The sequence below is a fragment of the Agrilus planipennis genome, unplaced genomic scaffold (genome assembly GCF_000699045.2).
Source record: "Agrilus planipennis isolate EAB-ADULT unplaced genomic scaffold, Apla_2.0 scaffold131, whole genome shotgun sequence".
NCBI classification, from domain to species: Eukaryota; Metazoa; Arthropoda; class Insecta; order Coleoptera; family Buprestidae; genus Agrilus; species Agrilus planipennis.
The window spans coordinates 83,756-97,215 of NW_020439549.1; the positions used below are offsets into that span (position 1 = coordinate 83,756).

At 29.9% G+C, this 13,460-nt stretch overlaps 2 protein-coding genes across 3 annotated transcripts in view; both read left to right on the top strand.

Annotated features, from left to right (window-relative positions):
* The window catches only part of LOC108738353 (glycosyltransferase 25 family member-like), a 57,063-nt gene that overhangs the window by 6,374 nt on the left and 37,229 nt on the right, over positions 1 to 13,460 (top strand). For both annotated transcript variants that reach the window (XM_025979362.1, XM_025979363.1), the window contains exon 2: positions 3,570 to 3,769. In XM_025979362.1, the coding sequence (XP_025835147.1) occupies positions 3,669 to 3,769 (101 nt within the window). In that variant the 5' untranslated portion in view covers positions 3,570 to 3,668. The remainder of the gene's footprint in view (positions 1 to 3,569; positions 3,770 to 13,460) is intronic.
* On the top strand, positions 7,388 to 9,117 carry LOC108738352 (glycosyltransferase 25 family member). The gene is made up of 3 exons (XM_018471748.1): positions 7,388 to 7,705; positions 8,324 to 8,552; positions 8,620 to 9,117. Exons 1-3 carry the CDS (start codon positions 7,518 to 7,520, stop codon positions 9,100 to 9,102), a joined length of 900 nt encoding a protein of 299 aa, XP_018327250.1. The 5' UTR covers positions 7,388 to 7,517; the 3' UTR covers positions 9,103 to 9,117.

The window sequence follows — 13,460 nt, forward strand, 5'->3', positions numbered from 1 at the left end:
TATAATCAGCCATTTCTTCTAATCTTTCGTCTCCTATCATTATATTCGCTCTTTCCCTACTCTTTCTCCCTTGCATACCAATATTTTTGTTTTCCTTTTATTTATTTTCATACAATCTGGTGCCTTACGATTCTTTGTTTTTTAATGCTACATAGAACACTTCTCTCATTATGGAATAACCTAGTTTATCTATCTCCACACTATCTTCCTTTTCTAATATACTTCCTAAGTCATGGCCTGTATATAGGTTCTCTAAATATTCTTCCCACCTTTCTGCCTTTTCCTCATTTTCTATCAAAATGACCCCTACCTCCTTTGTTATATTATTACTATTGTACCCTACTTCTCTAAAATTTCTTTTAATTATATTATATCCACTGTTCCTTAGCTACGACTACAAAACTAAATATATTATACTAATGGAACATCATCAACAAATTAATTTGAATCATTGCCCAAACGTGGTCTATCAAAAATGTTATAACATTATTTTTCTTGTACCAATCTAAAATCTTTAAGCATATAACAAATCTCAAGAGTAGCAAATTCATCAGAACTGCAGAAATAAAACACTGTAACCAAAAGTACATGGAATAACATTTAAAAACCCAAAGACACGTTTGGACAGGCAAGATGGTTAGAATCAGCCTCCAATAACCGAAGAATTTGATACTAATTGCTACCAATTCTAGAAATCATTATCAGGTACTTATGAAACCAAGACATATGTCTAAACTTTATCATCAGGACTGCTAATTTTATAAACGCCTCTTCGACTGCTTTCTGCTTTTCGCCAAGTCATCATTGCTAACGAATCTCACCGTATAATGATACGCTTTTTAATAAAAAAAATACGTCATCCTGAGACTAGATTACGAGTCCGGCAAATTGCAACAACAAGACATATTATCAAACTTGGGTACATCATACAATTCTCGGACTTGAAATGTTTATTTATTTGTTTTGATTGTTGTGTGTGTGCAAATCCGCCATGACTTTTTCTTCAATGGACCGCAACATTAATTTTGAAAATAAAAAATTGACAACTTTCAAGTGTATCTGAAAGTGTATAATTTTTAAATATCTCCAAAAATCTCCACACTATTTCAACGTAAAAGGTTAACCCCTTACATAGACTTATATAGCATTTAAGAAAAACATTTTTAATATACCATAAGACAAAAACAACCTTAACATAGAATACTTTGAAAGTTATCGAACATATCAATTAATTACGTTAGTTTTGGTTAATTATGTTCCAACCCCGTTAAAATTTAGCTTGCAATTACGATACATGAGTACGTATTGTAAAAAGAAGATGTCCCGCAGTTCAGCCTTGCGGACCCCCACGTGCTATTAAATGAAAAAAGCCGTTGCAAAATCGACACTGGGCTTTCTTTTCGTAGAAGAGAGGGTGCAATTTCCGTGGTACAATATCCGCTTTTGTAAATGGAAATGTTAGCAACATTAATAAGTCAAAATGCACTATGGAGAACGTGAACTCACGCAGTTATTCACAATGAAGGGACGCGATGTGTGACAATGACATTAAGCACCCTTGCGAAGTCAAGGGCGGGACTTGGGGTTGATTGGCCCGACGTGCTCGAGGGTGTCGTTTCACAACAGCCCTTCTGCGACATGCTACCCTATGCTAACGGAACATGTTATATCTTTACTTTGTTATATCAACGTTGGTATGGTGCCCTGTCCCTAGATCGAACAATAACAATGAATGTAATGTCCGAGTTCGAATCTACTTTCACTGTAATATTGCCTAAGTGACCATTCATTGCATTATCTTCACCGAAATATCTGCTGACATCTGTATTTGTATTGGTTAGAAATGTGCAAAATGGTTTTATAAAAGTATTTAAATACAAAAAGCAAATACTTTTTCGATTTGTTATTTCAAATGTAAAATGAATTTTTGTATTTTAAATGCTAAAGGCAAAATACGTATTTTCAAAATACTTTTTTCAAGTTTTATACTTTTCTGTTTTTGCGATTTTTGATTGCGATATAGTTTTTCTATCTTAATGTTATGGTTTCTTCAGTTCAACAACAAATAATTCTTCTCTAAGCTTTTTTATTTGCCTTTGTCACCCGTTTTAATTAGAAAAACGACACTGATGTCAAAATGGTTTGTTTGTATGAAAGATCAGAGCCAAAATAGGGTTGCAAATAATTTGATTGATGTATAATCGACATCAATCATTTTATATCAAAATACAATCCAATTTTGCTTCTGATCTTTTACATATTTTAATAAGAGAAAGAAATTGAATCCATAGTTTCTTTAGCTTTGGGTTCATCTAATAAGTGAAGTTTTTCGAATTGTTTTCTAAGAATTTTGGATTGTATGCATTTATTAGCACACCACAGTATCTTGAAGTTTTCAGTTTTACACAGCTGGCGTATATAAATTCGATATTGTTTTGCCGGCTGTTTTGTTGTAATTCATAGAATTTCGTAGTGTTTTACTAAATATACGATAAGCGGTGATTTGAAGTGCTGATATCAATTTGGAACTGCAAAATTCCATGGACCATGAAATTGAACCCGGAAAACATTGTCGATCCAAAACTTAAGATTATCCATTTTTAAGGAGTTTAGAATTTTTTGGGCTCTCTTCATTTAAAGACTTACAGTAGAAGGCATACGTGGAGTGTTTCTTTGTCCCCCTTTTAAGCTTCTAATACCTTCAATGACCAATGTGCGCAACTTTAATTCATCATTTTATATAATATTTGATCGGTGATACTAGTAAAACTTTTACATTTTACAAAGTATTTTAAATGAAGTACAAAATGCTTTTCTCGAAAAAGTCATCTTAAACAACACAAAACAGTTCTATACGTGTGGAACATTTGATTTGATAAAGATTACTTCGATCTTCTTTTCATCCGGGTTAAAAGAAGATTATTTTTACACTATAAACCCTTTGGCTTCTTCAAGGCTTCAAATGATTCAGTAAAAGGATTCAAAATTAAAAGCAAATGTGTACTACTTCTTAGAATTCAAAATATATATCCTTTGCACGCTGTTGGTAATTAGTAGGTACACATTTGTTCTCAATTATAAATGATCTGGAACTCTTGAATACCCTAAAGGAGCTTTAAACAATAAAAGCAAAACGTAGGTATTTTTTTACGATAATAGTATTCGTAATTACTCTTTCTAATATGATTAATATTTAACATTACTAAAATGATTAGGTATTTTTTTCATATAAGTTCGAAAAAATTAGTTTGAGTTGTGTATTTTCCTATTTTACCATCGTTAGGTATAGAAATTCTGAGAACTCTTATTGTACTTACTTAGAACAATAATTTTTTATTAGAATTATGTAGTAAACCTGCCACTACACAATAATTTTTTGCTAGAAGTATCTAGTAAACCTGCCACTACGTGAAGAGAATAGTGTTGGGGGTTATCTCTTATATTTTTTAAATGGTTTATTGTTATTTTTCTAATTGTTTTTAACTCAAGTTTCACGCGGATACAATTGCAATTAATAAAATAATATTAAACCGTGAAATGTAAATTTTATTTTGGTACAATTGTTTCAGATATTTACAGACGGCGATCCTCTACCGGTTGATAAAATCCTTCAGCCTTACGAACCACCACTACCGAAAAAGGAAAAATGGGCTTTTGACAAGATTTACATGATTAATCTTTTGCGAAGACCTGAGAGAAGAAAGAGAATGATGCGTTGTTTTGATGAGCTGGGGTTGGAAGTGGAAATCTTGGATGCTGTCGACGGAAGGTGAGTCATAAAGCAATGCTTTTTTTTTGTCGTGAATAATGTCTATTATTAAGGATAAAAATGAATTTTAAAATTGAACTTTTCGGCACGTGATTTTTGCATTCACATTTTTTTTTATTATTATTTCGTTTTTATTACGGCAACGGAATGGTTGGTTTTGTTGAGAATACAAAAAAGTGAAGAGCACTTTACCGATACTTATAAGCAAAATATTCGTGACCCGTAAAAAATAAGAGACTGAGAGGAAAATATAAATAAAATTGGATTGCGAACAGTTGAAGGAAAATTATTTTTACCAATTTAAATTGTTATAAAATATTGCAAATTATATCGTCATTTCAACAAAATGCAAGAAACAATAATAAATATTACTTTAATAATACTTTGGTACTGAAAAATGGTGACATTACTTTTATCTTTTTAATATAAAAGAAATTGCGAAAACACGTCCTAATATTTAAACGGAGTAGCAATTTAAATAAAACCTCTCATATTTTTTCTATTATTCGAATAGGCCTGATGTATTACAAAAGATTTTTCATTTTGAATGTGCTATTGTTGATTCAGAATGAATATACAATTCCAGCTTTTTCATTCTTTTGTTTCGTTGATTATAAGGACATGGTACATACGTACGTACTGTCATTTTGTGTTTGTCAGCTGATATTTAACTGTTTTATTTCGTTATTCATTTGCTGCTATTATTACATGAAAACAATAAAATAAGAACCCTTTACTAAAGGAAGGATTTACATTGGCAATGTTTTTTAAATAAAAAAGGGGAAAATGTTTGAAACTTCATAAAGGGTTTGAGTTTATTAGAGCATTTATTCTATATCAGTTGTTTTGTACATTTTCGTTAGAATAATTTTGTCCAAGTATTCCTTTTGTCTTTACGATAATGCGTGTATTAATGTATTTCCCTATGAACTATGCCAGATCGATGTATTTTCAACCCTCGACGTAAATGTGAGTGTATGTTACAACCCCTTCAGGACCCGCGTGGGCCAATAGGGTTTTACCCGCGGGCATCGTTGGTGTTGACGTTCTAAATACTTGTCAAAGATCGTAACGATCACATAAAATTAATTTCTTCAATCGATCTAGACTTGTATATATTTTTTTTGGAAACTGTATGCCCTTTTCTGTACCCTTGACAATGTGTATACAAAATTTCACGATAGGTTTTACCCGCGGCTTCGCTCGCCTTGATGTCCTATATATTTGTCGAAGATTATCGACGACCACATAAAACTAATTTTGCTATCCTTGTGGAAACAATTTTTTTTCTGGATTAAAGGTACCCTATGTCCTTTTCTATATCCTTGTCAGTGTATATACAAAATTTTATAATGATCGGTTGAGTAACTAAGACGTTAAATGGTAACAAACAAACTCACTTTCGCATTTATAATATTAATTTAGATTAAAATACCATAAGTAATAAAATCAAAAGTGAAATTTGTAATACACACTCCATTGTTTCACTTGAGGAGATAGGTATTTTAAATTCAAGGAGAAAATCATAAAACAGACAATATATTTCTTTTAATAGAAACAAGGACAGTTATCCATAATGTTACATAGGGGCAAGTTGTAATGTACTAAGTTTTGATAGCGTTATCTTCCTGTAGGTTTTATTATTCCCAAAGCCAGTTTTTGGTGTATATGGTAACGAAAATACGCACAGATCCATCTTTATGACTTTTAACCGCTCCCTGTAGTGGAGTAATTGATGTTCGTTTTATAGTTTTGGTGGAATTGCTTGTAGAAATATTTTCAATATTTCTTAGTGAAATAATAAGAGAGTAAGTATAGTTTTATATTTGACGTTTAAATTTGTTCAAGTTTTTATTTATTTAATTAAAGAATTGCATTTCCAAATAATAAGAAATGTTCAAAATAGAAAAAGTTTCATTTATTATTAAAACACTTAGTATACGTACAGATTTACAATAAAAACTGGAATGTGTTACTTTCAGTTTAACACCCAACAAAATTAACACAAAATCTTTACAATACTTACAATAAGTTTACAGGTATTAGCAGTAGCTAATTTCTTAAATAGTTATCTTTATATTCTTTTTGTGAACTTTTTAAATAAAAGGAAAATGTGAGATAACAGACATAATACATACACGTTCTACACTTATACGCTTTACTAAATTAATCTACGAATGGTAAAAAAATAAGCGATTATCAAGAAATAATACATTTGGTACCTACTTGAATTCAATATTTTCCTGCTTTTCTAATATCTAAGAGAATTTTTCCCCAAGGATTTGTCGTAGTTTATTTACAATTATCACTTTATTTATACACTAGGTGAGTCCGTCCAAAGAACAGTGGGTACCGTTCACTTATATTCTAATTTTGGCGGCGTTTTCAGTAATTTTATAAAATCCATGTTTTAAGCGTTAAACATTAAAAATTAATTAGTTATAATATACCATTAGAATGTAAATATGTAATATGTGCAACCAATTATGCACCCGAATGCAGACATTCAAACCATCCACTTCTTTGCAATTGTTTATTTCCATCTCAAACACATTAAAATTGATTAATTAACGATTTTGGTTAAACGGAAACATATTGTATCAAAAGTAGGTGTAAACCACCTTTCCATCTTTTAATTGAACGTTTTAATCGTCAATTAGTTCAAGAATGTTTTACTATCAGCTGTCCCAGTTGTTTTAGAAGACCATAGCCTTTAAAACCTTAAATCGAAAGTGTTTACAGCATTTTACGCACTTTTTACCGTTTTTCAAAAATTCATATCCGAAAGGTGGTGTTTTTGGTTTTAACAATGGACTGGGGTTCAAACATACATTAGAATATTATTACATGCATATAGTGCTACACATTATATTACTGCTACAGAGTACTATTAACGCTTAATGCTTGATGTATTATCTAATACGCAATAAATAATTACAATACATGCATATATCTATAGAAAAGATCGAAGAATCTGCTAAAAAACAACCCTATTTGTGCGTTTGTCGTTATTTCTAAAGTTAATACTTAAAACTGTTCGCAGTTATTATCTTTCCATGTTCAATACTAATTATATCGATTAAAGAGACATTTTTAAGTCAGTTTTACATTTTTTCATTAAACGTGTAGTTGGCATGTCATCATCTGAGTTGCAGTAAGAATCATTGAATAGATGACGTTTTTACCATGTGCTTCTTACGGATTTTTGATTTTGAGCAAGTCAGGGATGAAATCGTCATATCAAGATTGATCATTGGTATATATCGTTTGGACGTTTGTAAATTTTTTAATATTTCTAGGAAGAAGATCAAATTATTATACTAAAAAAGTAAAAGAAAACCTGGCTACANCATTATGTTTAAACCAATAACTTTTCATCTCTATTGGCAATAATTTTTCACATTCTTTCTCAATTTTAAATCTACTAATTAGACGGAATTCCAAACTTAATTTTAAAATGAGTTCATTACTTTTGTAACTATAGCTACAAATTTGACTAATGATGATCTCTTTTTTACTTTCACGCTAACCGAGGGTCGTTAATTTATCTATTTATAGTTTTGTTTACTAATTTAATTATCTTTAAATTTCCTCCCACTCTGTATGTAGATGCGTGTGTGTATTATGAATGTGTTTAGATGCCGCCATGAGCTGATGTAACTTGATAATGAGCGCAATGTATGACAAAACGATCGAAATATATGTAAATTGTATTAAACATAATACGTAGTGTTATATTTTTGGCACAATGAATGGATTAAAATTTAATTTTTTATCAATAATTTTATGTGTTTGTGTGATTTCGGTTTTGTGTTCCAATTTAAAAGCACCTACGGTTGTGATATCAATTCTTGCTAGAAATAAAGCACACACGCTTCCCTATTTTTTAACACTCCTTGGAAAACTTAATTATCCGAAGGACAGAATTGCCTTGTGGTACGTATCAATACTTAAATTATAATTTAGAAAACTCTGTTATTATTTTCATTTGGTTTTCTTATGTGATCAGCTGTTCGCTTAATGATTGGTGCAGTTGCTCTTTTGCGGTTCTACGAGCGCTCACGACGCCTGTCGTCTGGGCTGAATCGGTGGGCGTCTTGACCACTTGTTGCTTTTAGGAGGGAAATTTAAATTGACGCAGTTATGATAGCGTTGGTTATTTTTTATAAAAAGAAAACAATAACAATTTGATGCCTTTTATATGTATATTATATATATTTATATACATAAATTTTACTTTCAAACAGACTGAGAAATAATTATAAAATAGTTTATTCTATTTAATTCAAATTGGGAGTAAACTTATTCATAAATTAATTAATGGATTATTCGTTAAAATTACAGTTATAGCCCAGGCAATAATTTGCATAAAAAAAGTAAATACTCTACATTTTTTATTAACAGTTAGTATAATGGTCAATTTCGATAAAATTTGCTTTTATTCTTAATAAGGAAAAAGAGATACATTTTACTCTTTTCTTATTCGAGTATGGATTAAACTTATTATTAAGTTAATTAGTTCTTATACTAATGAGGTATTTTATCCTATTGCAGGATTAGATCTGATCATAATATAGATCAAACTGTACAAATTTTGAATAAATGGGTGAAATTTGAAAAATCGCAATACCATATGGTTGATTTTCAATATGATATTGACGAAGCTGGGTTTTCTGATGAAATAAATGTAAATCATTGGTCCAACACAAGATACTATCATGTAATGAATTTAAGGCAAACAGCTTTAGATGTGGCTCGAAAAGTTTGGGCTGATTATATTTGGGTAAGTAGGCCTTAAAATTAAGAAATAACATTCAATTATTATTAGCCAACCTGTTTTTTTATTTCAGATGCTAGATACTGACGTGTTTCTTACTGATCCAAACGTATTACTTCATCTAGTTTCTAAAAACGTTACCATTGTTGCACCTATGCTGAAATCTGTTAGTAAATATTCAAATTTTTGGTGTGGAATGACAGAAAATTATTATTACCAAAGAACCGAAGACTATGAGCCTATATTAGATAGAAAGAAAGTGGGCTGTTTTGAGGTGCCCATGGTTCATTCGAGTATTTTGGTCGATTTGCGAAAAACGGAGTCGGATCGCTTGACCTACAGACCTGAAGAAGTAGCGGAGTATAATGGACCCCACGACGATGTAATTGTTTTTGCAGCATCTGCTATGGTAAATGGAATCGCAATGAATATTTGTAATGACAGACAGTATGGGTTTATTATGGTGCCATTGGGCGAAGACTACAGTGATTTGACATTCGATTTTGAACAGCTATCAGGCTTGAAAATTGAGGTAAGAAATACAAATATATACTAATATTTTTTTATAGTTAAAATAGCATAGAGTAGCTTGGTCTAGTGATTTAGATCACAGTTTAATATTTGGGAAGACACCGGTTCTATTCCAGGCCCAGTTATCCTAGTAGTAGATTATCTGTACTTTCCATAAATCATTTAAGCAAATGAGGTGCCAGTCTATTCCACAGATAATCTTTCAGTTCCCTTTTGTTATCGTTTTGTCTGACTAATTTTTTATTCCTCAACCATTACTTACCCATTCCCAAAGGGTGGCTGCCCTACCCTTCAGCTTTGCATCACAGTGTAGGTTGGAAAGATTGATTAGCTTTTTTGTGTTTTAGACAAAATAGTTTTATAATAAATAATAATAAAATAACTGTACATTTTGGATAATACATAGACTGATTTGAATTAACAACTAGCTAGATATTAACAATTTTTAATTAAAACTAAAGCTGAGTTAGACATTAGTTGAGATATATTTATGCTTTAAAGCAATTCTTCCACAAAGAGCACATAATTTTGTGACGGTATTCTTCAAGAAAGGCTTCATATCATAAAACTGCTCTCGCGAGACTAATCCTTTGAGATTGGAAACTAAAGTGACTACACTTTAATCATGTAAAGAAAGCCATAATAGCTAGACTCGTCTTTTTCAAGTTATTTGCTACCTTTAAAGGTAATAAAAGGGTCACGAAAACCTAAATAAGTTTTCAAAGTTTGAGATAAGCAAGGGTGTCGTAGACGATACTGGTGCCACTTGGGCACACAGAAATTGAGTTGTTTCTTTCAATTTGTTGAATATTGTTTGGTGCAATAATGGCTAGTAACTTTTACTGTATAAACCATAAAGTAAATTTTAGAAAATTAGTTTTAATATTTTAAAATTATTTGCACATATATTGTAGAATTAATTAAGGAATTGTACGTTAAATATTTTTCTAATATTTCTTTAGATTAAAAAAATATTGAGAAATCTCATCTGGTTTTCGATTTATATTTAAATTTAGAAATTTTAATGACAAAGCTCAGTAAAATTACACTAAACATTGAGCGCATTTTTTACCCTATATGCTCTAATGAAAAACACAAAACTGGGAACAGAAATAAATAAAAAAAATAAATTTAAGAGATGCTAAATAAAATTTGTAATCAATTTTAATATCAAATAAGCAAATGTTAAATCAAACGCAGGCTTTAAATGATCGATTTATTTTATTCAAAATTAGATCCTTGACAATTCATTTTTTGAAAGAAGAAACAAAAATCGATTTTATCAATTAATAGAACAATTATTCCTCTGATCAGCATTCTTAAGCTTATGAAGCTAGTTCCTTAAATAAATATTAAATTTGTATTTATACATGTTAAGTATGTACTACTTTTAATAGTTCTGTATGGTTGGCTGTATAATCGTCAGAGCAAGTTGTACATCTAGTAGTTTAAAAATCTTTATGTTTATACTTGTGTTATCACAAATTCCACTATACTGTTGAGAGGGGATAGAGATAAGAGCTTTTAAGGTTGTTGTTTACAATTTTACGATGATGAGTTGCTAGAAAATCCTTGTTGTAGTAAATCGCGCAGTGTTTCCAATGTCGAAATATAAACATTCTATGACTTTATGAATGAAAGTGCGTTTATTAGTTATGTGGCCCAAATCACACACTGTGAAAAGGGGTATGTACTAATTTACTTTCATGTTTATGTATTTATTTATTGAATATTAAGGAATAATAATTACTAACGACCATAATAGCTTTAGCTAGTACTTCGATGATGATACAAAATAAAATGTAAATACAGCAAATTATTGCTTTTACATTAAATATATATGGTCTAAAAAAGCGCTAATGTTTTTAATTAAATTATTATGTACTTTAAGGTAAATAGATATGAAGTCGACCGCATTTTCTATAAAATACTCGATAGATCGGTATGTGCACGTTTGATTTTTAGTTTATAGTGATAAGCAAGAAAATTAAAGTTAATCAAAATTTCCCTTTTTTGTGTGCTTTAAAAAAAAAAGACACATCAATGGGACCAAACCCATTTTAAAAACCATAAAATTTTATACAAAAAAGTTTTTACGCATTTTTCCGTCTATATAACAGTTTCTTAGTTTATTAGCTTTTAAAATTTAGAAATACTTTCTTATGATTAATGAAAAATCGATTTTATAATAAAAACTTTTTCCTCTTCTACTGACCCATTAAAACCCAAGTCGTCAGATTTTATGTTGTTTGTATATCGTTTGTTAAAAATATTCAATGTATGTTGTATGAAATGAAGATACTATACTTAGGATTGTTTAATTCTCAATTTCAATTTTAAATTTTTAAGTTTTTCATTATAATAATGTTGCCCGTAAAAGTACCTATCGCTTTACTAGTTATCATCTTCCAAAATCGATTTGCGGAATGTCTCCAAAAAGCAGATGAACGGTTAATTAGGCATATTGTGCGAAACTTGTCATTAATTGTGTGTAAATAATTAACAAACAATTAAATTTAAATTGGAGAATTTGACAAAGAAGAAAAACCTCTTTATTACGGAAGTTGTCCCTTCTGAGTTCATCATTTATGTTTATTATTTTTTTGTGAAAAGATTGTTCAAATTATTTTTGTTAAGTATTTTTTTTTTAGAGATGTGCAAAATGGTTTTTGAAGTACTTTAATACAAAATGTAAATACTTTTTCGATTTGTTATTTCAAATGTAAAATGAATTTTTGTATTTTAAATGCTAAAGGCAAAATACGTATTTTCAAAATACTTTTTTCAAGTTTTATACTTTTCTGTTTTTGCGATTTTTGATTGCGATATAGTTTTTCTATCTTAATGTTATGGTTTCTTCAGTTCAACAACAAATAATTCTTCTCTAAGCTTTTTTATTTGCCTTTGTCACCCGTTTTAATTAGAAAAACGACACTGATGTCAAAATGGTTTGTTTGTATGAAAGATCAGAGCCAAAATAGGGTTGCAAATAATTTGATTGATGTATAATCGACATCAATCATTTTATATCAAAATACAATCCAATTTTGCTTCTGATCTTTTACATATTTTAATAAGAGAAAGAAATTGAATCCATAGTTTCTTTAGCTTTGGGTTCATCTAATAAGTGAAGTTTTTCGAATTGTTTTCTAAGAATTTTGGATTGTATGCATTTATTAGCACACCACAGTATCTTGAAGTTTTCAGTTTTACACAGCTGGCGTATATAAATTCGATATTGTTTTGCCGGCTGTTTTGTTGTAATTCATAGAATTTCGTAGTGTTTTACTAAATATACGATAAGCGGTGATTTGAAGTGCTGATATCAATTTGGAACTGCAAAATTCCATGGACCATGAAATTGAACCCGGAAAACATTGTCGATCCAAAACTTAAGATTATCCATTTTTAAGGAGTTTAGAATTTTTTGGGCTCTCTTCATTTAAAGACTTACAGTAGAAGGCATACGTGGAGTGTTTCTTTGTCCCCCTTTTAAGCTTCTAATACCTTCAATGACCAATGTGCGCAACTTTAATTCATCATTTTATATAATATTTGATCGGTGATACTAGTAAAACTTTTACATTTTACAAAGTATTTTAAATGAAGTACAAAATGCTTTTCTCGAAAAAGTCATCTTAAACAACACAAAACAGTTCTATACGTGTGGAACATTTGATTTGATAAAGATTACTTCGATCTTCTTTTCATCCGGGTTAAAAGAAGATTATTTTTACACTATAAACCCTTTGGCTTCTTCAAGGCTTCAAATGATTCAGTAAAAGGATTCAAAATTAAAAGCAAATGTGTACTACTTCTTAGAATTCAAAATATATATCCTTTGCACGCTGTTGGTAATTAGTAGGTACACATTTGTTCTCAATTATAAATGATCTGGAACTCTTGAATACCCTAAAGGAGCTTTAAACAATAAAAGCAAAACGTAGGTATTTTTTTACGATAATAGTATTCGTAATTACTCTTTCTAATATGATTAATATTTAACATTACTAAAATGATTAGGTATTTTTTTCATATAAGTTCGAAAAAATTAGTTTGAGTTGTGTATTTTCCTATTTTACCATCGTTAGGTATAGAAATTCTGAGAACTCTTATTGTACTTACTTAGAACAATAATTTTTTATTAGAATTATGTAGTAAACCTGCCACTACACAATAATTTTTTGCTAGAAGTATCTAGTAAACCTGCCACTACGTGAAGAGAATAGTGTTGGGGGTTATCTCTTATATTTTTTAAATGGTTTATTGTTATTTTTCTAATTGTTTTTAACTCAAGTTTCACGCGGATACAATTGCAATTAATAAAATAATATTAAACCGTGAAATGTAAATTTTATTTTGGTACAATTGTTTCAGATATTT

What these genes read in the sequence shown, in the direction of transcription:
- LOC108738352 (XM_018471748.1), top strand. Translation starts at nt 7,518, where the DNA reads ATGAATGGATTAAAATTTAATTTTTTATCAATAATTTTATGTGTTTGT. An exon ending in AAGGACAGAATTGCCTTGTG is followed by an intron (nt 7,706 to 8,323) that starts GTACGTATCAAT and finishes ATCCTATTGCAG; the next exon opens with GATTAGATCTGATCATAATA. An exon ending in TTTGGGCTGATTATATTTGG is followed by an intron (nt 8,553 to 8,619) that starts GTAAGTAGGCCT and finishes TTTTTATTTCAG; the next exon opens with ATGCTAGATACTGACGTGTT.